Source organism: Nelusetta ayraudi, unplaced genomic scaffold, assembly GCF_046127955.1.
Source record: "Nelusetta ayraudi isolate G7.1 ecotype Tasmania unplaced genomic scaffold, CSIRO-AGI_Nayr_v1 ptg000070l, whole genome shotgun sequence".
Classification (NCBI taxonomy): Eukaryota; Metazoa; Chordata; class Actinopteri; order Tetraodontiformes; family Monacanthidae; genus Nelusetta; species Nelusetta ayraudi.
In genome coordinates, this window is record NW_027466120.1 from 2398548 (window position 1) to 2425796 (window position 27249).

The following is a 27249-nucleotide window of genomic DNA, read 5'->3' on the forward strand; positions in this document are numbered from 1 at the left end:
GGCACTGAAGTTCGTTCTTTATTAGCAGGGCGTGTACCGTTGTTTCTCCGCACGGCAGCTGCGATTCATTGAGTGATGGAGAAATAAATTACAAGGGCGAAGCAGGTTTTATACCCCATCTCACCATCCTTTATTTAGATCACGAGCAAGCATCAACTTTACTTCAATTCGCCTTTTCGTTTGGTAGAAAAGTGAGAGCAGCTCCAACAAACACAAAAAGGAAGCATTCTGAAGAAAAACACTGTCGCCTTCTTCCATTGTCGGCAAACAGGATTTCGTTTTTTCGTCGTTTGTTTCGAAATAAAACACAATAATAGAACATCCGGAATTGTGGAACAGGACAGTCTGAGATTCAGTGTTACCGCGCCTCCTTTGGAGCGGAATGCATTATGGTTACATGCACAGAGGAAAAAACTTCCCTGACAGCTAGGTGTCGGTAGAGAGCCACACTGTGCACTCACTCACCGGTGACCTGTTTGTGTTGAATATCTGTGGATGCCGTGTTTTAGAAAAACAAAAACAAAAAAAACAAAAAACAAAATTTCCCCCCAAAAATGAATTCTCAGAAAAAATAAAAAAAATACTTTTTTCCCCCAGAAACTGAATTTTCCAGAAAAAAAAATTTAATGAAAAAAAAAAAATCATTTCGAGTGGACAAGCCGGTATATCTGGTGGTGGTTAATGACATGCTGCCCTCAACATTAATCCCCAACAGCTCAGGCAACAGGACACTGGTTAAAATGACTTTCCGCACTGTACACAAAGAGCTCAATCAACACTTCACACCCAGTTAAAGCAACTTTCATCATGTAATGTACATCTCTTTAAAATGTGGACTTTGTCAGTGAATAACACACGACTTATGGAAGATACAAGATGGACCACGTCCTCTACACATCAATGTGGACAACATGACACCTAACGCATGTAAAAATGCCACCTTTCACAAAAGCAACGGTGGGTTACCGTATTCAAAAAGAAAAGTAATTAAAAAGTCAGCCAGATCTAGCGTTAAAACAAACGTAAAAAAAAAAAAGAAGTGGTGAACTAAAAGCGTGTCGATGCATCTTAATGTTAGACCTGCTAAATTGCCCTATGACTGGGAATAAAGGCACTCCCATCTCAACGTGGCGCCCCTGAACTTTCTCCTCAAGCAAGACCGAGTCATTGTGGACGGGAGGCTAATCATTTCCATCAAAGGCCCTTCTAAAGATACTCAATAAAAAACACAGATGGAAACTGTCTCCAAATCTATGACGGATGAATCCGATTCTGGCATCTGAATATTAGATTCATCATGACAACATTCTTCATCCTGAAACATTCTGTTTGCCTCAGATCTGTTTTAAATCAGTCCAGATTTGCAGTTACTTCGTTGTACTTAATTTATTTTGCTCCCACCAAAAAAAAAAAAACACAAGACATTCATGACATTCTAAGGAGTAAAAGGTAGAATTAAGTTGTTGTTTTTTTAAGAGAGAGAAATAGATTGACACAACATCGCAGTACAACAGAGTCTGTGTGGAGAAAAAGGTTGGACACATTTTCCCAATCCAATGTTTAAGCTTTATATTACAGCCAGGAGCAAAAGAAGTTCCCCAAGTGTAAATAAATATCATTCTGCGAACAATAAAGTCAGGCGGCCTACTGAGAGAAAAAAAGAGGAACAACAATGTTTAGTTTGTTTCTTGGCAGCTCAGTTTACAGACTGTGAACTAATCCGGAGGAAAACCAGTTTCAAAATCCAGTGTGGCTTTCTTATCTCCCCGTTTCAACTTGCTGCATGTATAGAAAAACTAGCGATAAAGCAAACCAAGGGGAAAACAAAGTACGTTTGTGTCACTTCCTCCAAAACATCGTCAGCACCTGCACTTCCCCACCAAACTGTCAGAATCTGCACTCGGATTGCTTTGGAGGGTTTTTGTTTGATCATCATTCTGGGGCGCAGAGACAAAAAACAAAAACAAAAGAGAATAAAAATGTTTCTTTAAAGCTGCTGAGGAAGGATTCTCAACTCGTCCAAACACACTGGCACAAATGCTCGTACCCATATTTCCAGATCAACTGCTCTACAGTACCTGCTGGCCTGGGGTTTCGTACCGTTTTGATTTTTTTTTTTTTTTACACACACGGACAAAATGATGATTTGTACATTAGCGTCTAACCCTGAACAAGAGAGAAAGAGAAAAGAAAAGAAAAAAGAAATCCCTTCTGTACAACAGTGACATCTACTGGTCATGAAGTAGGCCGACGCTTGGCGTGCCACCTGTGCAAGCGAAGCGAAGCAAAGCAAAGCAAAGCGAAGCGGTGTGTGAAGCCGAAGAAACGACCTTCGTCTTTGCAAACAGATTGAAATTAGAATTGACAAAGGAGAGAAAATGAACGCCACCTCCTGAAACCTCCGCTGAACAGTCCTGGGTTTCCCATCAAGCAGACGTTGTTTTCGTTTGTTTTTTTTGCACAAGCAAGATGGAAGAGCTGTTTGGCGGAAATTTAGCGACATGCTACAGCCTGCGTGTGACACAAATATTCTACAATACGTACTGCGTTGTTTTTGTTGTTTTTTTTGTCTGTTTTTTTTCCTTTAGATATTGGACCCCGGTGAGAAGGCCTGCACTAACACATCGACTAATTACATGATTTCTTCATATTTACAAAAAATCTTTAAAAAGCAAAGTATTCCTCTAAGCATTTGTCGTCTCAAATATCCTCATGCACGAAAAAGGAGAGAAATCAAAAGAGAGAAAACCGAGTTCTACTTGTTAAAAGCGTCGTTCCGTTCCGCCGTGAAGCTGCAAAGTCGAGGAAAGTAACAAAAAAAGAAAAAAAGAAAAAGAGGAAGGAAAAAAAAGCGAGCGAACTTGTCGGCAAACGAAATCTACGAGCGTTGCACGATGACGATGCGCTAGGAAAAAGGGGCAAGGGGAGAAAAAAAAGACTCTTCATCGGAAAGCCTTGCGTCCGAGCGACACAAAGTGCAGTGTTGGCTTCCTCACACAGTTCCAAAAGAAAAGAAAAGAAAAGAAAAATGTAGGCCAAGTTTTCCTGGGACTTAAAATATAATAAATAAAAAAATAAACAGTAAAAATCAGCAATCCGGTGATGACTACACTACACTGAGTACCACCACGAAGAGAACAACAGGAAAACCTTGACCATATATACGCTGAAGGGAATTTTTCTTGTTATTTCCGTATTTTTTTTTTAATATATATATATATATGTATTTATATATATTTATCATGGCTCCTCGGACATGAATCTTCAGGGTGAGCACGTGGTGTGTGCGTGTCTTGGTGGTGGTGGAGGTGTGTGAGCGTGTGAGTGTGTGTGTGTGTGCGTGTGTGTTCTTCTAGTAGGTGAGGGTGGAGTCGTCCCACTCCAGCTGCTGCTGTCTGCTCGCCCCCTGCTGGTCCTCCGGCTCGCCGCCCTCGTCGTCCTCGCTGCTCTCCGACTCGGCGCTCGTGATGTCGTCTTCCTCCTCGCCATCCTCGCTCTCCTCTTCCTCCTCCTCCTCCTCCTCGCTGCTGTGCTGGTCCTCGTATGTCTGCGGAGAGGAAGCGCGGGGAGCTGGTTTGTGAGACAGACCTTGGCGTGTGCGTCCTAAGAAACGATGGCGACTGCTCTGCCGTTAGCTCGTCTTTTTCCAACAATGTTCTCCACTTAAGATTTAAAGCCAATCTTTCAGGGATGTTAACAATCAATTGATTAAAATTAGTCGCAATTAATTGAACATTTTTTACTCTGGTTTTTATTTGGTAAATTGTGTGGCGTATACCTGCATACCTAGAACAAGTGTTGTTTTTTTTGTTTTGTTTTGTTTTTAACAGAAAAGTTGAAATATGACCCATTAGTCATATGGTTCAAAATGGCAAATGACTAATGACTTTTTTGAGTCATTAGTCATATTGAAATATGCCCCAAAAGTTACAATATGACCCATTAGAAGTCAACTAATGGGGGTCATATTTCAACCACTAGTTGGATGAAATTAGTCAGAGCATAAATGTTGAGGGTGTTTTTACTGTTCTCCAATGTAAAAATTGGTCACATTGGACCCTCAACATTATTTAAGGGTTAAATAATGTCTTCCTTGCACATTTTCCATTGTGAAATTTAGGTTCTCAGGAAAAATCACTGCTTACCAATTAATCGATAAGGTCAATCAACTAACGACTAATGAATTAATCGATTAATTTGCATCCCTATAATCTTCAAATGTGGTTTGTGGAAAAGTTTTAAGCTCAGAGTGTCTTAACCTGCACTGGAGGAGATGATTCTACTCCTCTTGTTGTTAGAATGATGTGTGATATCCAACAGACTGGGTAGGAGGTAACTTGACAGAGGAAACGTGAACTGCCGTGTCATGCTGACCGTCGGCTCATTTCCTGCCCTGCCACAGTCTGATCACATCTGTGATGAAGGATAAAGTACTTGGAGTTTTCATAAAGAATCACACAAATTTTCTCTGACTTGGTGGAGAGTAAACTCACTTGTTTGTCAGATCTGTGTGGTTTTCACTACTAGTGCAATATCTCCAGGCATATGAATCATTTATGGAGGAAAGTTCTGTCCTCAACAAATACACCTTAGGACCATATTAAGCTTTTCCTCTTACTCATGGGGTTACACTCACAAGCGGCTCCCTTTTAATTGCAACACCTGATGTGATTCAGGCTGACTGTTGTATTATGGTGGGCATCACAATCAACTGCAGCAAGGCTTTGAGCAACACGCTGAGGGAGGAGATGAGGCCTGACGAAACACACCCTAAAAAAAAAAACATGCCCACTGTGACATCATCAGTGGGCGTGGTTTCAAGTGTACCGTGCAGAGAGCAGGGATTTATTCTCCTCCGTAAAGGTCCAACAGCATATTTAGCCCTCTGTTTACGGCCTCTTGCCAAAAAGAGAGTCTCAGCTTCCTGCTTAACTCTGACGCATTTTGTATTTTCCATGTGATTTGAAGGGAACAAAAACAAACAAACAAACAAAAAAAACCAAAACAAAAACAAAAATGAGGAGGCTGTTGTTGTCATTCGAGGTTGGTGACAACACGCTTTTGATATGACAAAGGGCGAGAGACCAATATAAAACATGAGCATAGGACATTTTGCACAACAGAGGACCTTTAAATTAAGACTCCCGCTGTCAAGGCTCAGAACGGCGCTGCCAGATCGAATGAGCGATAAAAATGACACGCGCCTCAGCGAGGCTGATGCTTTTGTATGATTTGGAAAGGTTATATCAAAGCCCCGCTGCGAGAGCTGTCAGTCATGAGCTCAGTCAGATTAAAACTAGGCCACTATCACACGTCGGGCAAGGGGGCTTTAATCTGTGGGCAAAATCCGTCTAGACTGAAGGCCCTTACACACCGGGAGCAACAAATAATTCGCTTTTTGTTAAAAACCTCTTGAAGTCAATGGAACTGTACACACCGGCAGCGAAAAAAAGTGGCTGTTATTTTTTTTTGATCTTGTGTTGAATTGTGCGAGGCGAAAAGGCGAATGGCTGGACCTCTGACCAATGGAAATGATGTTGGATGGTCGATGACGTCACATCAAAACTTCTGTATTGTTCTCTGCCTCTGCCAACGTGGAGCCAGTTGACGGAGCAGTCCTCCAAATTGTCCGACGGACATTCTAAAGTACTGCTGAAATTTCACTGGGCAAAATTTGAGCTCCTGGACGGTCGTGTTGAACTCACTCACTTCCTCCTATGTCGGCTTTTACTTGAAAAAGCCGTGGTGTAGAAGGCGGCGGTTTGTTTTTACGCTCGTAAAACAGAACTTCTCGGTCGCCACACCTTAAAATAAAATCCTATCTTTTATTCTTTCGTTTAAATCTGTTCCGCAGAGCTTTCTAATTATCAACACATCCAAAGGGAAATGAAAAAAACATTTTATGGCAACAGGAACTTCAATAACGTTGGTAACCGCCGCTTGTTAACCAAACATTCCTATCTTCCACCTGCGCCGCTGTGTAATCACCTGACCTATATATCCACCTGACGCACACAACACACCCTCTCAAGACAGGAACATTTTTTTTTTAGCGATACAATAAGCAGAATATACACGACCACTATAAACTGAGGTACCAGGCATCGGAAAGTCATTACTTTAATCTAACGGCTGCAGCACCTCTCTCAAGAACAAGATTGGGTGAAGCCAAAGACTTCTATTTTTTTTTTAACTTTTTCTTTTTTTAATCCAACCATCAACAGGACATCATCACTTCAGGATGTAGTCAACTCTTTTGTTTCTCCTCCGGCGCGAAATAAAGAGCCCCAAACTTCATTGACTTAGCGAATTTTATATGCATATTCGGCGAGCGTTAGGTGTGTACAGGATAAATTCGCCGGCGAAATATTTGCATTTTGGCTTCGTCTCATGCCCGGTGTGTAAGGACCTTGACACCTGGAGCCGCAATCCGACAGGTGAAAAAACACCGACAAGCTCGGGAAGTTCGTCCTTTACCTCCATGGGGTTAACGGTGATGGTGAGCGCGGAGTCGTCCCAGTCCATCTCGTTCTCCTTGCCGCTCTCCTGGTCCCTCATGGTGCGCTGGTGCGCCGCCCGGATGCGGAACACGCCCAGGATGATCATGAACACCAGGAAGCTGACGCACACCACGATGACGACGGTGGCGGCGCTGGGCACCACTGGGAGAACAGCCGCATGTTAGCTTTGTTTTTCATTGCGTTACACTATCGACACAGGCGTAGGCATACTGTCCATGCTGAGATATGTTTTTGTGCAAAGCAGCTTTCATGTCAATTCTTCAATATGTGCGACACAGACAGAGGCAAATTACGTGACTCGGTGGTCCGCGGTGCAAGTACAAAAAAAGTACAAAACTGAAGTCGGATCTAAAATTAGAATAAGTAGCGTAAGTGAATTAAAGGCACGGAGACTCCCTGTTTAAAAGGCTCCGCCCCTCTCTGCGTTCCCCCTAACCTGCTCCACTTCAGCCCACATTAGCAGTGGAGGGCCACTCCTCAGGCTTAGCCAGGCTGACGGCTCAGGGGATTAGTGAAGAAATAAAAGGTTGTGCTCAGACCACCGCGCGTACAGATGTCACAAACATCACTCCAATGTAATCCTCTACTGCTGCTGTTAGGGTGGGGACTGGGCAAGTAACCAGTGCTTCATATATGGCCCACATCTGCTTTAATAACCTATAATCCATGTGGAGTAATGGAGTCATTCCGGATATACCAGAGGTCGAGTGTTAGTTCTGCTGCCACAATTAAAGCTGGACCTTTGCTTGATTGTCATGCAGGGTATCAATTGAAAATTGCTTGAGTTTCTCTTTTTCGTTTCGTCCAACAACATAAAAAAAATACGTCTTGAAGAACAATGATGACGATGATGATTTGTCCACATCATGTTGTGTCCTTTGACTCGGAAAGAGTTCCGGTGCTGCAGTACCTGAGGCCTGGTGGGCGTTGACCAGGTTGTGACCGGACAGATCCACCGAGGCGTGGTGCACCGGGTTGATGAAGTTGGGCTGCACCATGGCGTTGTTGGCATGCTCCACGGGATTGGCTGTGTGTATCACGTTGACCTGGAGACAGCGAGTGACAAGGTTGCAGTCAAAGGATCTGATTGGCTGCTATATACTCGGGTCCTGTTCCAGTGAACGCCTTGCAGACGCGCGGCCCGTACCTCGACCTTGAAGTCGTTGCTGATGTAGCGGCCGTTGAGTTCAGAGCAGACCAGCTTGAACTTCCTGTCGAAGAGAGCCTCGGTGTGCCAGTTCTTGTAGCGGATGAGGTGCAGGACCTGCTCGTAGTTGGCCATGCTGTTCACGCCTGCCGTGCACAGTCACAGTCAGAGTCAAAACACAGGTTAAGAACTTGAAGAAGAAAACATGAATAACAGGAAGACTGGGAGAGGGTGTGTTTAAATAACAGTCATTTTCCAGTTATAAAAACTTAAAAGTGAATGATGAAAGGACAGGATAGAAACATTAATTAAGTTTCCTTCTTCTTCTTCTAATGCATGTCAAACTCTGGCCCGCGGGTCATATTAGGGCCGTGAGGGCGAGACAAAATCACTGCCAGAGGTGGCCTGCCGGGATTATACAGCACATGTGCTGCTAGTACTACAAATCCCAGAATGCTCTGCTAGTATTTTGGTGCGTCAATCAGGACAGGGCGTTCATTGAAGGATATTATATGTACTGAATTGGTTTGTTTAAATCAGACTGCTGCAAATAAAAAAAAAAGGCACACAATTTTTGTTTACATTTTATTTATTTTGATGAGTTTTACCTGTGTGCAATATTCATTTATTTATTGTAAAGCTTTGCTCGATCCATATTCAGGTTCCAGCTAAACTTGTTTGGGTCCATATAAAAAGGTTCACTGTTCCATCTGGAGGAAGATTTTTTTTTAAATAAATATCAACGTTGGGTCTCGAATTCACCCAAGTTTCACATTTTGGCACCGCTGTGTATTTGAGTTCGACACACCTGTTCTAATGCATAGGACCTCAGACAACAACTTGATTCCTGCGTGTGCGCACCTGTGATGACGAGGCCCAGGTTGGAGGAGCTCATCTCCAGGCTGTGCTGCTGCAGCTGGGACACATCCAGCTCCAGGCTCTCGTGCTCGCCGTCCAGCTCGTCGCCGACCACCGTCACCTCGCACGTGTCCAGGTTGTGCATGATCTCCTCCGACACCACCGTCTCCTGGACTGAGAAAAACAAGGGAGGGGGGAACCACGTTCAGAACGACGACTTTGAGGTTATTTATGCCTGAGTGTGAAAGTGATAAAAAGGGTTGGAGAGAACAGCACGTTTCGGTCTCCAGTTACACCTTTCCACAAGAACATTGGGTTTCGTATTGCGGCTAAAATTGATGCTTTGTCGGCCCTCCCACGGGTTTAGAAGGGGACAAAAGCAAAGTCGCCTGAGAGGGCGGAGCCTCGTAGAGGTGATGTCTAGTGCTAGGGTTAGAAAATCTATTGTTGAACCATGTGATCTGTGACAACAGGACTTTCAGGGACATTTCCTTGGGATGAAGCAAGCCTTCAGTGTATGCAGCCTCTCATGTAAACACCAAGGTTAGGGAAGGTTGACCAGAACAGATTGGGGAGGGCGTCCAGTAGCTCAGATAGGGTTTGTATCTTTTGCCTGGCGACATTGTGTCTCTAATGAATGTGAATCCAGATACTGTTTAATCCATGGTATAAAAGACTTGTACTCCTGCTCAGGGAACAATTGTGTCAGACACACGCACCGGCCGCTCGTCTCGAACACCCTTGTTCCTCTCTTGTTTTTTTTCATCAGCCAGAGTTCAAAGCCATCCTTTCACTCACAATGCAGAGACGCAAAAACGCACCACAACACTTTTTTGTCCAGAACAATCACAGCAAGTTAATATGGATATTAACAATACAAACATGGAGATTCGTGAAAAGACACATTTCATTCTTGGCGGGGGCAAGAGAATTGGAGGGGCAGTGATTGTGAGTAGTGATGATATTGACTTTTTTATCGATATTTGATATCCCGATATTGTCTAACTCCTAATTTCCAATACCGATATCAACCAATATCAACCGATACCGATATATGCGGTCATGGAATGAACACATTATAGCGAATTTGTATTGTGATGTCCCGCTGGATGCAGAGATAATGATAAATGTAACAATGGAAATGGAAAACAAGGTTTTCCAAAGTCCAGTTATGAACAAGCTATTTTGTTAGCAGCCAGCCACCACTGAAACCACTCTGCTGAAACTAAATAATAGCTGACTAAATAATATGGGCCTTCCCTAATTGTGAGTCTTCTAGCCATGACGTCTCATTTGTAGCCGGTAGCTAGGTTGGTGCAGCAGGCAGTGTAATTCAGGTGATGGCAAACGGATCTGTGTAAGCTCTCTCCTTCTCCCAGATGGCCCCCCTTTTACTGCAGGACATTAAATCCTGCTGTATCTGTGTCAGCCGTCGTGTACGTGCATTGTCCGTCCTGGTCTCAAGCTCATGCACAGGCTGAACAGATGGCCACGACCCCGCCCACTATTAAAGTAGTAAACAACTTAGCTTTTTTCCCCCTCCTTCACTCTCTGTCCAATCGTGTCTGTCACCAGTGACTAAATCCTCACCGCTAATTTACCGGTGCAGCTTTTAATTGTGGGCCTACTCAGCACATTTTCTGGGCCAATGATAGCTCAGGGTGAAAAAAATGAAATAAACAAAAACACAAACAGTCCAGCGATACTGTTCAGAATGATACTAGGGTGTCATGTCCGGGTGATAGATACCAGTGGGGTCGTCATCGGTGCCCTCAGCCACTTCGGACTCTGTGTCTGTTTCCACCTCACGGGTGATGGTGCTGACGATGCGCAGCTCGGGGAACAGCGTCACGCCCTCCTGGCTCTCGAACTCGGCCGCGCTGCGCGCAAAGTGGTCGATGCCGCTCAGGCTGATCTTGGGCTCTTCGGGCTGCAGCACCATCACGTAACCCTCGGCGTCCGGCACCGCCACGCAGGAATCCTCGTTGAAGCATCTGCGGGGGGAGCATTATTTATTTATTTATTTATTTATTTATTTTAATTTAATTTAGAAATATAAAAAAATATATATAAAATAAATGCTTTCGCTCCAGCCATCTGGTCATAATATTCTGTTTACAGATTTTGGGGAATGAGAAGAAGCCTTGAAGGTGAAAATCTGATGTCACTTTTGGTGCATTTACATATATGTGAAAATCTTGCAGACCACATGGAATAAAGTGCAATAACTGCAGAATGTGATGTCATGAATGTGGTATGCATGTTGTGTGGCATGTGTGTTTTTTCTTTTACTATGGATTTACAGTATTAGTTATGTTTTTGTAGCATTTATTGCTTATTCATTTAATTAACAGTTATTTTAGTCTTAATGAGACTAAATCTTGTTGTACTTAACTGTATAATGATGATAAAGGATTTCAATTCAATTCCTTCCAATTCAATTCACATACAGCACAAACGTTGCTATATTATATGAAGAAATGGTGCAAAATAAAAATGTACATGCAGGCAAACCCTGCAACTCTGAGACAAGCGATAACTGACAGGGCCTGTAGGAATCGCAGTCTCCATAGATTCCTCTCATTTCATTTTCACACTAGTGAGTAAAAAACATCTCAGCTGCAGATGATTCATGATCAAAGACAACTGATAAACACAACACGACAGCTCGCAGCTCCCCAGCTCCTGTCGTTCCCCAGCGCAGAGAACTTTCATGTTCGACTTTCTGTCAAAGCCGACCTCAGTCTTACCCCCAACAAACTCTCCCAGCGCTTAAATCAAAAGACAAAACCTTTGCCAACTGTCTAGGAGGGCACACACAGGTGTATATCAGGGCTGTTTCTGAGGCTGCTGACTGACACCTGAGGTGGCCTGACGCAAGTAGGATTAAAATGCTGCTTACTTGACGGTGGTGGAGATGCGAAGGTGCCTGATGCCAGGAGTTGGGAACTGGCGGGAGTTCAAGTAGGAGATGTGCTGCATCACTTTGTCAAAGGCGTCGATGTCGTCGCCCTCGATGGTCAGGGAGGACTGGCTGGGGTTGAACTCCACCTGAGGGGTCAGACGCCGACGTCAATGTTTTATCCCGAACTACAGCTGGACTATTTCAGCCACACGGTTTTTTGCCGCCCCTCCTCACCTTGACAGCGGAAGCGACCTCCTCAGGCAGCTGCACGTCCAGACCCTCCTTGCAGGTGTATAGACAGTCGATCACATTCTTGTTCTCCAGCTTCCCAGTGCGGATCATCAGCCCGGCCAGGTTGCCCCGGAAGAACTGAGCCATTCTGGCATTTCCACCTGGTTGGCGGCAGGATCAGGAGCAGGCGAAGAAAACAGACAAGCACATGTAAAAAAGAATATTAGCGCTCAGGCGTCCATCAACTTTTCTGGAGCAGGACATTCAAACATGCTGCCTGTCTTTGCCAAGCTCAGGGCAATGGAGTTCATGCAAGTTAGTATGTGTACCCTCAAGCTGCCTGAGATCAACAAGAGTGTGACTGACGACTTATGCCTGGCATAAATTCATGCAACATGTGCTAAAAAAGGCAAATCACAGCTTTAATGTGAGAAAAAATATATGGGTGGAATAGAAGAAAGAAAAAGACAAGAACCTAATGGGGGAAAAAAGGTGACGTTCATCAATTTTAATTCCTCATTTTCATAAAATAATCTGACCTTTTGACTGTAGGTCAAGATGAAAGTTAAAATTCAAGAGAAAATCTGTGTAATGCGAAGCCTTACAATTTCAGTGAAACTGATGAATGCACTTCTGTAAAAAATCAATTATCATAGTTCAATCCTGCCCACTGAGAGACACATTTGTGTTTGTTTGCACAGCTCTAGCCAGAGACAAAGAGTTATGCGAGCAAAATGCCAACACCAGATCACGGCCTACTTCTCATTTTTATGTTCATCTACTTGGAGCTTGTGTGTGAAAAAAAATGTGCCTGTCTGCTGCTGTGGTGAAATAAATCTGCAGAATGGAAAACCAATAAAAAGAAAAAATTTGGGCAGCAATGAAACAAAGCCATACGGACAGCCACTCGTCATCATGCTCGTCATGGAATAAAACAAATTGTTTAGGATCTAGAATACGTGAGAGTCATTCTAGCCGACGCGGTGAGATGAGGATGCAGTTAGCGCGGTTGGACATTGTGGACAAGAGTGGACACGTAACGGGAGAGAAAGGGAAAGATTTGAGCAACCTGAGGCGGGCTCAGAGACTGACTCAGTGTCATTGTCATGTCCTGAGTTGTCTGCAGAGGGAAGAAACAAGAGAGCAGGAAGAGGAAGGGAGGAAAGTTCAGGATCTGCTGCAGAGATGCTAGAACTGGAGGTCACACAGTGCATTGTTTGAGAAACCTACAGGAGCTTTTCCAGGGACGTGCAAACCTAAAGTTTCTATAACAGATCTCACCAAGAAATAAATAGTGATAAAGGAGAGTAGAAGGTAGAAATGAAGCCATCTTTATTCATTTTCAGCTAAACAATATAGATCTGCTTTGTTATTGACACAAATATTGTATTTATAATTAAAGTACATACACTTAGTTACAATGAAATAGGCCCATATGGTTTCAGGACATGACTTAAGTTGAGAAAAAACAAACAGCCTGTATTAATGATCTTACCTTGCCAACAGGCACCGATGGTGAGCTGGGTTTCGATCTTGGATGCGTGCAGTGGGTAATCCTCTGTAACCAGGAAGGGCTCAAAGGTGGTGCCATCCACAAACAGAGACACAGTGGGGAACTCCACGTTCAGCACATAGTGATGCCACTCTTTGTCGCACACCTGTGACGCACACAAGGGGAGGCCGTTAAAAACGCTGAAACGCGACAAGACGAGCACGTTTGAATGTGAGCGCCTGGCGCCAGACCTGGTCCAGCTTCCAGTGGAACTCGGCAGGCTTGTAGTTCTCAGCTTCTGTCGGCTCCTGGCGGAGGAGGAGGATGAGGCGGCAGTTGTGCACGTAGAGCGAGTAGTGGTGCCTGTTCATGTCTGCAGCAGAAAACAAACCGTGACGGGGGTGAAATCGGGTGCGATCAACAAAACGTGAACAAACTTCTCTTTTTCTTTTTCTAAATCCCAAGGCGACGGACATGGGAGCCTTGCGTCTGCCGGGCAGCCGCTCTGATGTAATCCCATGTTATATAAGCAGTCAGACGGCAGCTGATGAGCTGCCTCGCACTGCCCACAGTGTAGACTTCACACTCAATAAGATCAAGCGGTGTTTGACCACATGCCATTTGCCATAAGTAGCGACAGGAACAGAGAGGTCACGGGACGCTGGGCGGTCATGGAGAAGTAATAACATAGATGGGTGCTTTTACCTGTGTTTGGCAGTCAGTTTAGCATCAGTGTGTATAATTACAGAGTGGAGCTTTTACTGTAATCAGGCTGAAAATTGATACAAAAAACCCCTCTAAACTCTCCTCCTCCTGTGCAGTGAGGCTACCTGTCTTGTCGGAGTTGCAGAGCACGGTCTCCTTCTCGTGGGCGCCGGGGCCGTGTCTCATCCACACCGAGATGGTGAAGGGCTCCTTCAGGTTGGTGCTGACGGTGCCGTCAGGGACCTTGATGGCCTGCGTGCCATTGAACTCAAACACCTGGTCGCTGTCGTGGCCGTTGTCGGTGGGAAGGCCAACGGTCCAGTTGGCGGAGCTGCTGGGCGCCGGCAGGAGCTCCACGGTGCCGGAGCTCGCTCCTACAAGGAACATGATTCAAAGAAAAAAAAAAATAGGGTTGTGTGTCGATTAAAATTTTTAAGTGCGATTCATCGCATAGTGTCCTGTGTTAACTCGCGATTAATCGCAAATTTTTTTACCCTGTTCCATGTGTAACTTTTATTGTGTTTCTTATACTCTAGGAAATATTGTAGAGGACAATAATAATTCCTTTGTGGAAATATTCTATTTTCATTTTCATTGGAACATTCTAAAATGATTACAGACTCAAGCCATGATCGCATTTGTCAATCGCGGTACTTTATTTTGAAAATTAACCTTTTCTTCTCTCATGTTTCTTTGAGTGACTTCCTGTCCAGCTTCAAGCGGGTCGCTTGCGGCTCGCGCACAAAACAGACCAGTTGCCAAAACGATCGCTGCACAGCGCGAGCTGGCCGCGGAGGTGCACGCTGCTTTGAGTCTGGCGTGAACGACACCACTGATTAACAAGGGCGCCGAAAGGAAGTGAGCTCCGTTTTCACTTCCGCTTCTGTTTATCAGTGCCGTTAAAAGGAGTTTGAGTTAACTCGTTAACGCGTTAACTTCGACAGCCTTAAAAAAAAAAAAAAAAACCTTTAGAATGGCAGCAACGTACCGCACAGTTTATGCAGAGACTTCTCGGAGTAGGTGTCCCGGTCGCAGCCCTTGCCGATGTGGTTGGTTTCTAGTTCAACGCTGGCTTGGATGGATGCGATTGGCTCGTCGCAGGTCTCCAAGTGAACGCTGGGGAATAGAGCCAGGCTCCCTGTGCCAGGCTCGTATTCAATCCTCTTGTTGAAGCCTGAGAGACAAAGCCGAAAAAACAAACAAACAAACAGAGAAAAGGTGGGAAAGAGAGTGAAACAGGATGCAGATCACGTGACAGGAGGAGAAAGAGAGCAAGAAAGAAAGAAAAAGACACAACAGTAGATACTCATTGGCTTCGGTTGATTAAAATAAAAAGGAATGAACAGTGTGTGGATCACAGAGACACACCCAGACGGGCAGACAGGCGAACAGAGGCTTTGATACCTTGCCAGCTGGGTTTGCAGGTGGGCTTGACGCTGATCTTGACCAGGACGTCCTCGGAGGCGCGGTTCTTTCCACAGTCGTAGGCGGTCACCGTCAGCTTGTACATGCGCTCCTTGCCATAGCTCAGCTTCTCTGTGTTTTTGATAAACCCTGAGCAAAGCAAGCGGACAAAGATGGAATGAGTCCTATGGCCACACTGGCACCTGCTTGCTGGAAAAATCAATGATGCAGCTGGACACTGAGAGAGTGACCCTCACAATAGAGGAGCTTGCCTGGCTGACACAGTAAGTTTGAACTTACATTTGTGTGTACAGTGTGTAATACTTTGGCTTGATTTTTTTTTTTATATATATTGGTAAAAGCTGAATATACTGCCTATGAATACATGAATAAAAGTGTAGGTCTTCCTCCCACTTAACCACCATATTACTAGGGAAAACTGGTGCTGACACACTCGTTGTCTCAAATAAACCAACAAAGAAGATAGTGAATGAAGTGTCCAGGCCACTGTAGTTCACTGGCAAGCTCAGGTGAGGGAGTGTGAGAGGGTGAGCGCTGCAATTCAAAATGCAACTACTTGATGTTGCCGTTTCTTCTCAAAATCTCCAAGCACTACCCACTTAACCATTAAAATAAATGACTAAAAGTTAATTGCGGCATCTTATGAGCATCATTAGAAAGGCCTGCTCGATATTAGATGGTGGTAATGAGCTGTCACAGTCGAGCGCCTTTGCTAACGTCACGCACCCACCAGCTCACCTCTCCACCTCATCTCCCTATCAAACTCGGGAATCGTTTTCAGCCGGCGGCAAGTATCTGAGCCCTTTTCTCCGGATATTTAATTTTGTGCGACGCGAAGATAATCCCTCAGACAACCTTGGAGATATTTCAGGGAGACCATTATTGTCTGACAAAAGCGAGGCGCTGCGCTGAATACCAATTGGGCTCCGTTGTTTACACAGATCAATAGATGGTGTGACGCGTGTCAATAAAGTTGTGGCCGGCGGGTACGTGCCGCTCTGAGCCCTCGCCAGGATACAGGGCAAGGCGATCATTGCCAGGTCCCTACCGTCTTTGTCGACGGTGAAGGGCACGTCGGGCGTGACGATCTCGTAGTTGCAGATCTGGCTGAACTGGAAGGAACAGTCGGCGTCGACGGCCTCCACCTTCAGGATGCTGTCGTACTTCTTCCCTTCGATCACCGTGGCCTTGTAGGACTTCTCCTTGAACACCGGCGAGTACTCGTTGATGTCGTTCACTTGGATGTGCACGGTGGCCCTGGAGAGATTGTTGCAATGTCAAACTGAAGGTCAATGGGGAGATGATAAAATTGGTGCAAAGAGTTTTTAAAAAAGGGAGGGATTAAAACAAACAAACATCTATCTATATATATATGTATGTATATATACAGTACTACCCAGAAAATTAGAATATCCTGAAAAGGTTGTTGTATTTCCCCATGTCTGAACTCTTCTGAGCCGACCCAAGACAGACTTTTTAAAGGCTCAGGACCCTTTTGCAGGTGTTTTGGATTCTTTGGACTCTTTGAACCTACAAAACTGAAGCTTTTCACAGTATTCTAATTTTCTGAGTTTGTGGTTTTAATAAGCTGAAAATCTTAATCAGCAAAGTTACAACAAGGAACTGCTTGAGATGTCAATTTGCGTGGAACGGCTCAATAAAATTGGTTGGTTTCATCTTTTATGTTTATATGCCAAAAGAAAACAACTACCTGTAGTACCTGTATATATATATATATATATATATACTGTATGTATACATATATACACATATATACATGTATGTATGTATGTATGTATGTAGAAAGCGATAGAAAATGTTGGCCTTTATTTATTTCGCAGGCACGCAATTCAGTTCTATAATTTCAATAATTAATTTACTTGACATGATAGAAAGTGGGCTAGCGTTTTTATTTTTGAATAAATTTGAGTGCTGTGAACTAAAATTAGGTCACGACTTCATCAAAAGGACAAAAATGTGGGTCCTGAGACTCACACCAACTGAGAACCACTGTTCTAGAATGAAGGGTAGCATTCAGTTTCTGTTACTACCAACGGGGGCAGCAGAAGAGGAGAACCTGATTGGGATTCAACTCTTTTTCTGAACCCAGAGCTCACAGCTCCACTTACTTGTGTGATTTCTTCATGTTGGCGCCGTCGGGACCCTCTCCGCAGTCGTAGGCCTGGATGGTGAAAGTGTGCTCCTTCTGCAGCTCGCAATCCAGCTTCTCTTTGGTCCGGATGACGCCCTCGCCGGTGGACTTGTCCAGCACCACGGCCTCGAAGGGGACGTTCTGTCCATGGATCCTGAAGCCGCAAATTTCACCTGAACGACACGGCAAAAGGCCAAAGGAAAGCGTCCTCAGAACAACTGAAAGAGGAGCGATGCCTCGCAGCGCAAATAAAATGAAAAAACAAAATCATGTCAACAATAAAGCCATTAAATCACAAACAACAAAACAAAAGATTAGCCAAGAGGTTTTGGGTGCGAGGGGGGATTGCAGTAGATTGGGGATTGGGTGGCTGTGGAGGGAGGCCAGAAGCACTGTCATATGGGTGAGCACGGGGGACAGGGATTAGCGGAGGGGTGTGGGAGATTTAGTATCATAGATTACAAAGTGTCTTTTTCCAAGCCACTTGAAAAACATTGCATCCAGTCATGCAAGGCAGAAACTGAAAAGATGTGGACAGGCATTTCACAGGAGCACTTAAGATACTGTAAAATCAAAGTCATGAAAACCAAGCGCGAAGAGGAGGATCAGAGAGGGAGACAGTCGTCCAAGATTACTGATATCTGTTAAATAGATGGATCTTGGTCAACGTAAAAGGACAGAAAAATTTTAAAGAAAAAAAAAAATCAAGTGTCGGTCGCATTGTAGCACTACAGTGTTGTGACGAGGTCGGTGATTCCCAATCAAATCCCTCCCATCCAAAAACATAACACCTCAGTCAGCTATTAAAATCCCATTTTTTTTTACCCCCAAATGAAAAAGTCTTCCTGTGTAATTTTCCCTCAAGCTACCGCAAAACATTTCCAAATCATAATAAAATAAAAAACATTGTGAACAACAATCAAACTTAAAAGAAGAAGAAGAACTGGATGAGAATTGGGGTTTAGAAATATCAACTTGCTTGACATCCACATCAAATGACAACTGCAGCCATGCTAATGGTGGAGATTAGAGGTGGTAGAGAGCCACTGAGGCAGAGATGCAACAACAGAAGCTTTGGTAGCGGAGAGAGTTTGCATCAGTTAACAATCCAGCAGCTTTCAGTAGAAAGTCAAACTATCAGAGAAGAGCAGAGGAGCCGGTGAACCTGCACGGGACCACGTCAGTCTTTATCTTCTCCTTCTATCTAAACACAAATTATTTGGTCCTTTTGTCCAATTATTGCAAAATTGTCTCTTGAGTTTTTGGAGGAAGAGCAGCCATTTTCTTTTTTTTTTTTTTAATATTATCTCTTGAAAGATGAGGGTTGAGCAAATTGGCAGCAAGAGGGACCTCAAATTGTCTCTGGAGGCAGCTTTGTGTTTCCTGGTGACAGCTGAAAAACTGTTAGGGTCTGCAAACTGCAATGGATGTCTCATGCACAGATATTTCTAAGTATAGTAAGCCCCACGTCACACTTTTCATCCAGCTGTTGGAGCTCCAAAAAAGGGTGAGAAAAGAACTCAAAGTCAAGAAAACCAAATGGGAAGATTACATAGCATGGCAGGAGGTTCTGCATAAAAACGTGTGGATGCTGTTTCTTGGCGTTAGTGGGTTAATATAAAAGAGAAAGAAAAAGAAAAAGAAAGCACAAGGCAGAAGAAAGAGCCCAAGATCACCTTCTTCGGTGAGGGTCACCTCAAAACTCTCTACAAGGAAGGGAGAAAAGATAAAGGCCAGATCAGTGAAGAGTTAAAGTCCCAGAAAAACAGAGAAGAGGACAGGAAGGACACAAACAGCAGATCAGTATCAGCTGACAGAGACACCGATGGAAAGGCTCAGTTTGATTAAGATGCAATTACATGAGGCCTAGAAACTTTCTGGGAAAAAAAACAAGTATTTTTATTAATGGCTCACAAGATTCAGCAGATGGCAAGAAAAACATTTTTTTTTTTTTTACGTGTTATTTTTTTTTTACCATTTGAAACAATGCACAAAGGTTTTCAGTTTTCAGCTGATTTCTGACACACAAACCAAACAGCCGATTCCTCCTGTGGACGGTGGTGGGCCTCCAGCGGCTCGGACCCCCATCCTTTTGTTTTCACGTACTGAACAATTGGAAATGGATTTCCCATTAGGCATTGCCTGTTGAGGGGACTGCTGGTGCAGCGGGAGCGCCGGGCCTCCGGGCTGAAGCCAACACTGAGGCTCCAGCCTCCTCCAGCCGGCCTGGATTGCTCAGTATTGATTCTACAGTCTTGAGTGGTTGGTCGCTCAACAGAATGAGGCAAATTAATCCGTGAGTGCCCAGGTAGGCATGGAGATCGATGTGCTGAGGCATCAATTTGCATGAAGCCAAGGCCCGGGAGAAACCCCTTAGTTATCGTCAGTGTGATTACTCCATAAAAGTAATCCAACTACTGATTACTCCTTAAAAATGTAATTTAATTAATCCTTTAACTACTTTGTTTGAGAAATAATCAATTCCTAATTGCCAATTACTTTAGTTAAAAAAAAAGATAAAGTAACAGTTGAGAACGTTGTTTCCTGCACATAATGTACAACAAACCACAATATTCTTTCATTTAGACGAAATGAACTCAAAATAATGTTTGTATTTCCAGCTATCAAACGCAATCCTTTTTTTTTTCTTTTGCGGCCGCCATGGATTACTTAGTAATAGATTACTTGTCAACACTGGTTACTGTTGCTTTTTCTGCGTCGCCGTGATTCACACACAACGTAAAAGGCCTAAAAACTTAAATCAACGAGTCAGATTTGACATAACGGGAACATGCAAGAGCAAAGCGCACATCCTCCATTGGCTCAAATATCTAACAAAGCTCCAGGCGGTCCTCTTTCGCCTGCAAGTCATTATCACGTCGAGGCATGTTTGTTTGCCACAGATGGACGCGGCTACAAGGGAGTTTAGCACGACAGAGCGGGTCGAGCCTGCCGCCGCGTCAGGGCCAAACGTCTGGAAAAGAATCAAAAAGAAAAGGGAGCCCGAGCTGAAAGAAGCTGGAGCACAAAGGCCTGTGTTCGATGGTAATTTGCTGTGAAAGGAGGCCGACATCGTACAGAAAATTTCTTTTCAATCACCCGACTCGGAGAAACGACGGGGCCTCCTCACGGCTCGGCTCTCGAGAACAGCAAATGCGACATCGTGTTCTGAGGAATATTACACACCGATTCTGGTTTTTACCCCCCAGAAGACTCGTGAACCCCCGGCATCATTTGGATCTATTTGGAAAACAAGCGAAGGAGAAGCACGGGAGCAAAAACAATAACGGAAGACGCTGAGACGCTTCACAAGCACGCAGTTTGATTTTACCCACGGACAGTTTTCACACCTCCCTCTGTGAGCCGTTGTCACAGAGTCGGCACGACTGTTGGCAGGCAAATAAGATTGCAGAACTTTGCGAAAGAAATTGTCGGCGCGCCCACGTTTGGAGGTTGAAGTCCTGCTGATGGCCACATCCGGAGGGAGGCGAAATGTGGGTACCACTTTTACAGTCGTCGGCCGTGATGAGAGGCAACAGTGCCTTGTAACATGAAACTCATTTATTATGCCTCTCCGCTGGGAGGGGGCAAACTTGAAAGAGCATTTTTGATGTGAATATATCAAGAGAGACAAACTCCTGGCTATAGCAGCCAGCTGCTCGTAAAAACATAATGAGGGCGGGACGCCGTAAAGTCGCAAAATCTGGCGAGGTGCACAGTTGTTCTTTCCAAACGTCAGGTTAACAGCCGGTCGTCAGTGCGGCATGATGGATGCGCTGCCACTTCACCGAGAGGAGCAGCGGGGAACATTCACAGGCGGCATTTTAGATTGACATCTGCCAAGAAAGCCAGTTAGACGGTGGCACGCCTCGTCTCCGCTCTGTCAACATCTCAACTATCAGCTGCATCGAGGCGGCACAGCCTCAAAACCAGCCAGTCACACCGAGATGGAGGCAGCAGCTCTGATTGGCCGGTTGATAAATGGAACATCTGGTCTCGAACCACCACAAACAATCTGTTCCAACAATACTGCAAATGATTTTTATCCAAATAAACCACAAAAACAGGCAACATTATTCAAAAAGAAAAACAAGAAAAACTGGAAACATCGTTTTGGAATTTGTGCAAGTCTTCCATTTTACAGTGATAGCCTGATGCATTGCTGAAATAGCGTTGAAGACAAACTGGATAAAAACAACACACAGAGTCAATGATGCAAGAAAAACACAGAAAAACACAAAAATCCAAACTTAATGGAGATGCAGCGGTGGCAACACAGCCCATAAATAATCTATAAGCAAACTGATTATACAGAACGTCTTGTACCATTACATAACATTCATCAAAATGTTCTTTTTCATTCAAAGCTTTATTCATAGCAACGAGAGCATAGATGTGACAGTGGAAGGAATCGTGTTCCAGTGGCAAAATGATGGTTCCTCTCTTACCTGCATAGCGCAGTGGAGCGTCCTTGTCTAGCGCAATAAGGGGAGGGTCCAGAAGCACTTTGTCGTCGTTTTCCGTGATGATCCCGTGGTACGTCGTCTCGATCCATGGTTTGTGTTTATTCACTGCGGAGGAGACACAGACAGACAACGGTCACGAATCGTCAAACGTTTTTTGAGAAGAGACATTTTTGCGCCTCGAGAGGCGCAAGAACGTCTCCGGCAACGGGTCTCAGCAACACCGGCCATCAACTGGCGAGTCATCACAGTCACAGTCTTTCACAGATATGCAGCACTGGCTGCGGCCAGTTTCCTCCTTAATAAGGTTCGGACTGCTTTTATTTCCGTGAACGGAAGGAGGGCTGCCTTCACGTTCCACAGCAGTTTAAGTGGGTTATCCCAGGAGATAACGGCACCGGGAGAGATTTGCAGGCTCGCAATAGTCGGCCCGCTAATCCCTTTGTTTGCTAGTTGGCTTGTGATGCGTCGCGGCTGCAGACGGGGCCTCGGCCGTCGCTGGCGGCTGCAGAAAAAGCTGCAGTGACTGACATATTTGGGCTGCTTTGGAAATGAGCGTGGATGCAGGGGAGGGACGCTGCTCCCTTACAGCCGACATGTGCTCGCTGCAGAGCAGGGAGGGGATGATGACGGCCCGCGCTACTGATTCTAACTCCGTCTGACAGCGCACTGCGGGAATCCGAAAACGCTGGGAACGGTAACCTGAGCCAGCAGATTTCCTGACAAAAAAAAAGAATCAAACAAAACACAAAAAACAGTGCGAGCAGTGTCGGACAGCAGCTCCGGGCCCATTACTGCCATGCTGCGGCCCCAGCGTCCGCTAAGGGTCAAACAGTTGACACATCTTGAAATATCTGTCAAGAGACGTAGTAAGTTCAATGTTATTTCCCGTCCCAGAGTCAGCTTTAATCATAAGACGGATTTTCAGAATTTCTGAAAAATGTCCCCTGGAGTCAGAATTTCAGGATGGAAGATTGAAGGACCGGCCCAAGTTTACAGTCCAGAGTGGCGGCCTGGTGTGTCAACAGTACTTGAAGCTGTTGTAGAAACAGGAAAAATCCAGACTTCATCCGAGGCAAGAAGCAGGACGGGTGCATCTTGGGAACAAAAGAGGGTGAAAAGCTCCTAAAATGAGTCTCCCTGGGCTGGGATGACAGATAACCCAGAGCAAAGTGGAAGCTCCATCGTCATTGGTTCACTTACAATCAGCTGACCGCACTCTCTCGGTCTCCATTAATACTATTAGTAATCAGTTTTTTCTTTTGAATAAGAACTTTCAGGTTTTCCATGTTTTTCCAAACGACTGACAATCCAATCCACGGTTTTGTGGATGTCAACGTTCAAAGTGCAATAAAGAAGCACGCTCTCCAGCCCGCACTTATCAACCACACAACGCCACACAATCACCCCTTTTCTGAGCAACAACGCTCGTCCCGCCACACGCATGAGAGGAATCACTGCCTCTGCAGCAATTAAGTCAGCCGTACAAACGTTCGGCGAGGTTGCCAGACAAAGCTCTGGAAATGCCTCAATTTACATTTTTGATATAATGGCGCGCAATTATCACGCACGGCGCAGTCACAATGAACCTTTCCCGAACACTTTCTTCCCACTCGAGTCACTGCCGTTTAATCCTAATTGCAATATGCTTCAAGCAATGAAAGGTAATCCGTTAGCGTGGAAATGCCGCAGACAGCCATAGCAGGGAGACGTCTGGTGGCGTTCGGCAAGTCACGATTTGGTATAATTTCATTAGGATCAAACAAAAAGAAAAGACTAATCACGCCGGCTAATAAATGAACTCGCTCTGACGTTTTGCACATACTAAGAACAACACGCAACAGTCGGCCAAATCTAATTTAGCCGAGAGAAACTGGGCTGCGTTGTGAATTTATTCCCAGTCGTGATTTACTGTAATCCAACGTAATTACTCAATCAGTGCAAATGAACTACGAGCTACTTGAACATAGCTGCCGGGGGTGCAGTGAACAGGATCGAAATCAGAAAACACAACAACGACCGCCGGCCGCCCATCACGCAGTCCAACACGAGGAGCACTCAAACATGATAACTCTTCCCTGCCGAGCATCTCGTGACCTGCGGTGGGTATCTTTAGATAGATTGCCAGGGCGGCCAGACTACTACAATAATCAGCTTGGCCTCGACAAATCAGTCAGCGTGAGCCCGGCCATCGCAGGCAGCTACCACATTAAAACCACAGACAGCTTAGGGCCAATGATGCCGATTTAAACCGGAGTGCAGGGTTCTAATGCATTCCTTTAACGTGCTGCGTCCAGTGTGGCACAATGAGATTTGGATCTGGGCCATTGAGGCCAGGTGGACGTCTTAAGCTCCCTGTCACGTTACTCAGGCCGTTCCTGAGCCGGGTTTTTTTTGTGTGTGTGTGTGTGTGTGTGTGTGTGTGTGTGTGTGGTGCGGGGATCAGTGTGTCCACCTCGAATTGAAATCTTAAGCATTTCTTTATCCGAAGCGGAAAATCCCAGCGGCAAATGTGTGAAATTGCACACAAGGCCGTTTTCACGTGACGGCTTCATCGTCTCCGAGAAACTGCCGTCAAGTGGGCGGCACATCTTTTGTCCTGCGACCTGCTCACCACATCGTTTGTACATGGAGAAACAGATGTACAGCATGAGTCAGGACTACCTGGGCGTGGGGTGAGTCACATGACCAACCCGAAGGAGTTAAACTTCTGAACTTCCTGTTTAGCAATGGGAGGTTGGCTGTGTCTCAATTCAGGTTCTGCACCCTTGAGTCCTCCGTCTGAAGGAAGCGTTCTTAGACTTCCCAGCCTAGAAGGACGGACCAAACCCCGCCTCCCCGGTAACCACCCGGGACGGTCTAGCCTTCGGCGTATTTCCTCGTTTCGTCACCGCCGTTCCCTCCGACTGGCCAACCCCGGAAGTGACGTTTTTATAGTATCAAGCTAACCATTGGTTCGCCATCTAACGATGGCGTTGGATGTTCAAATAAATAAAATCCTACGTTAAAAACTGGATACTTTATGTGAAACTTCAATATTTAGATTTATATGTCGTGTCTTAACCAGTACATGCCGCTAATTTCAGCTGACTTCCCAGGATCCCACGATGCTTTGCAGCAGCACGCAAATCATCATGGGATACCCAAGCGTGCGAAGGAGTGCGGTGCATCCTTGGAATCGGCTAAAACTAGTGCGTATTTCCGAGGGTACATTTTCAGCGTCCTAAGCACCCTCGGGAATTGGGACAAGCCTTCGCGCAGTGCTATGACGCAACTTCCTTCCAAAATGCGTACTTCAAGGGCGCAGCACCTGAATTGAGACACAGCCCTGGAGAGAGGCCAACAGTTCCGCCCTACAGAGTTCAAATCCACCAAACCTGAACAGGTGTCCACTGTTGAGTTGATGATCCACATGAGTAAAGAGCCCATCAACATTTCATAGAAAGAAATTTCATTTATTTCCACATTAGAAATGGTGTAAAGGACAAATCAAAAACACCTGAGTCAGTCACAACAATAACAACATTATATTGAAGTTAAAAAAAAAGAAAAAAAAAAGGTTTCAAGCCACTGAGTCACAGTGTGGACAAAGAACAGAATGGATACATGAATTATTTCTTTTTTTTCTAGTCACAGTCCAGACTAATTGCAAGAAAGAAGTGAAAGCACACGCACGCGTTCTGACATGAAGACGGGAAAAAAAACACAGACTTCAGTGACTCACTATTCTATTTCTAGCAAAAAGAAATCTCTGGCCTCAATATAAATATTAGATGGAGGGTTAGGTTAAAAATACACACGCCAATAAAGGTCTTCTATTTGCCTGCTGCTAAATAATGAATATTAACCAGGCGGCGTCATCCCAAGATGCTGAAACTGCCACAGAGATGATGGATGCATTTGGAAGGGCGTCTCTTCCAAACGTTCAGACAAACAAACCCTTCAAGTCGACAACACGAACCTACCACAGAAACTATCAATCAACACCAAGACAACAGAGGAGAATATAAATTAATCGCAAGTTGTCTTAATTTGAGGACAAATATAATCATTAGGATGGTGTGGTCAAAAACAAAAGCTACAGAGTTCATCTCTTTCCATCAAAGCTTTCTGGTGGCAAACCCTCAGTGGCGCCCACTCATGGCTGAACAGGCAGATATCTCATTTCATTTCATTTCACAATCTCATGATTCACGTCTGTCTGAGCCTTCCAGTGAAAAAAAAACAAAAAACAGTCAACTTCCCAGCAGGAAAATTGACACGAGGAAAATAAAAGTCAATCAAGCCTCACGAGCGTTGGGCAGCACTTCTTCCCGGTCTTCTCAAAGCAGCTGTCACTAGTGACTTCATATGTAAACATAAAAAAGGAAAGAATGGGGATTATATTTTCATCTGGTAACTGATCTGCAGGATCAGCCGCAGGGACGAGCCATTGTTCTTGTGTTGGCTCTTTCATTCTGAACCTTTTGTGCGTCAACAAACGTGGCCGGACTGAGCCTCAAACTTTCTGCAAGCCCTCCGCGGAGCATCTGTGGCGGCACGCAACCCCACTTTGTGACGTCACCGCCCGCTCCACTCATCACAAAGGACCGGGGCGACGCATTGACCATTCAAAAAGCACAAAACCTCCCCTTTTTACGGCCGCCTGTGTGTCCCTCATTGAAGCCAATCCTTTACAGTTTGACCTATTCACCGTGATGAGACGCTTCCTGCGAGAACGTTTGGAGCCAACAATGGATCCCGCTAATCTCGACATTCAATGGCCTTCAAACGCCCAAACACGTCTCTCCCCCGCTCGGCGGTGGCGGCGCTGGAACCAATCGCTCGGCCGACCCCTCGCTGATAACGCGGGACTTTGCGTCAAAGCTTTACTGGTGGATCTGGGATGACGGCGAGGGGCTGCCCAGATGGTAGCGGCGGCGGCGGCAGATGATCGGTGTGTAATTACCAGATGAGGCCTGATAAAGCCTGCGAAGCTCTGAGGGCATGTTGTGTAATGACCAGGATGACGGTGCAGCCGACTGTCAGGTCGTGTGCAGCTGATCCGCTCCATTGATTTCGCGTATGTTTTACATTTGGCCTGCGGTGGTCACGAACTGTCTTGTTTCTCTGATGGCACGTTTGCAGGAACCTGCACGATAACCCACATGGAAGGATCAACACAACTAGTGGTCACAATATGCCTAGCGCCCATCCGCAACCACCGCGTGGTCTTAAAACTCACATTATCAAGCCTCCGGACGACAAACCATCGGTGAGGCTTCGCTTGTCTGATGACACAAACAATGTTTTTTAACTTGAGTCAACTAAAGTTCTTTGGAAATACAAAGACATCAGATCTGCAGGACAG

General features: G+C 45.1%; 1 protein-coding gene across 4 annotated transcripts in view; it reads right to left on the reverse strand.

The window, feature by feature from the left end:
- Nucleotides 1-104: 104 nt before the first annotated feature.
- clstn1 (calsyntenin 1) overlaps nucleotides 105-27249 on the reverse strand; it is a 33877-nt gene continuing 6732 nt past the window's right edge. The window contains exons 2-19 of one of the 4 annotated variants that reach the window (XM_076042432.1): nucleotides 21885-22007; nucleotides 19113-19142; nucleotides 17414-17609; nucleotides 16333-16541; nucleotides 15264-15413; nucleotides 14848-15033; nucleotides 13985-14233; nucleotides 13406-13527; nucleotides 13158-13320; nucleotides 12732-12782; nucleotides 11666-11823; nucleotides 11429-11577; nucleotides 10276-10520; nucleotides 8530-8700; nucleotides 7669-7814; nucleotides 7432-7567; nucleotides 6478-6662; nucleotides 105-3547 (exon numbers count right to left, since the gene is read on the reverse strand). In XM_076042432.1, coding sequence (XP_075898547.1) covers nucleotides 3353-3547; nucleotides 6478-6662; nucleotides 7432-7567; nucleotides 7669-7814; nucleotides 8530-8700; nucleotides 10276-10520; nucleotides 11429-11577; nucleotides 11666-11823; nucleotides 12732-12782; nucleotides 13158-13320; nucleotides 13406-13527; nucleotides 13985-14233; nucleotides 14848-15033; nucleotides 15264-15413; nucleotides 16333-16541; nucleotides 17414-17609; nucleotides 19113-19142; nucleotides 21885-22007 — 2864 coding nt within the window. In that variant the 3' untranslated portion in view covers nucleotides 105-3352. The remainder of the gene's footprint in view (nucleotides 3548-6477; nucleotides 6663-7431; nucleotides 7568-7668; nucleotides 7815-8529; nucleotides 8701-10275; nucleotides 10521-11428; nucleotides 11578-11665; nucleotides 11824-12731; nucleotides 12783-13157; nucleotides 13321-13405; nucleotides 13528-13984; nucleotides 14234-14847; nucleotides 15034-15263; nucleotides 15414-16332; nucleotides 16542-17413; nucleotides 17610-19112; nucleotides 19143-21884; nucleotides 22008-27249) is intronic. The other 3 variants (XM_076042433.1, XM_076042434.1, XM_076042435.1) reach the window with 3 other exon arrangements.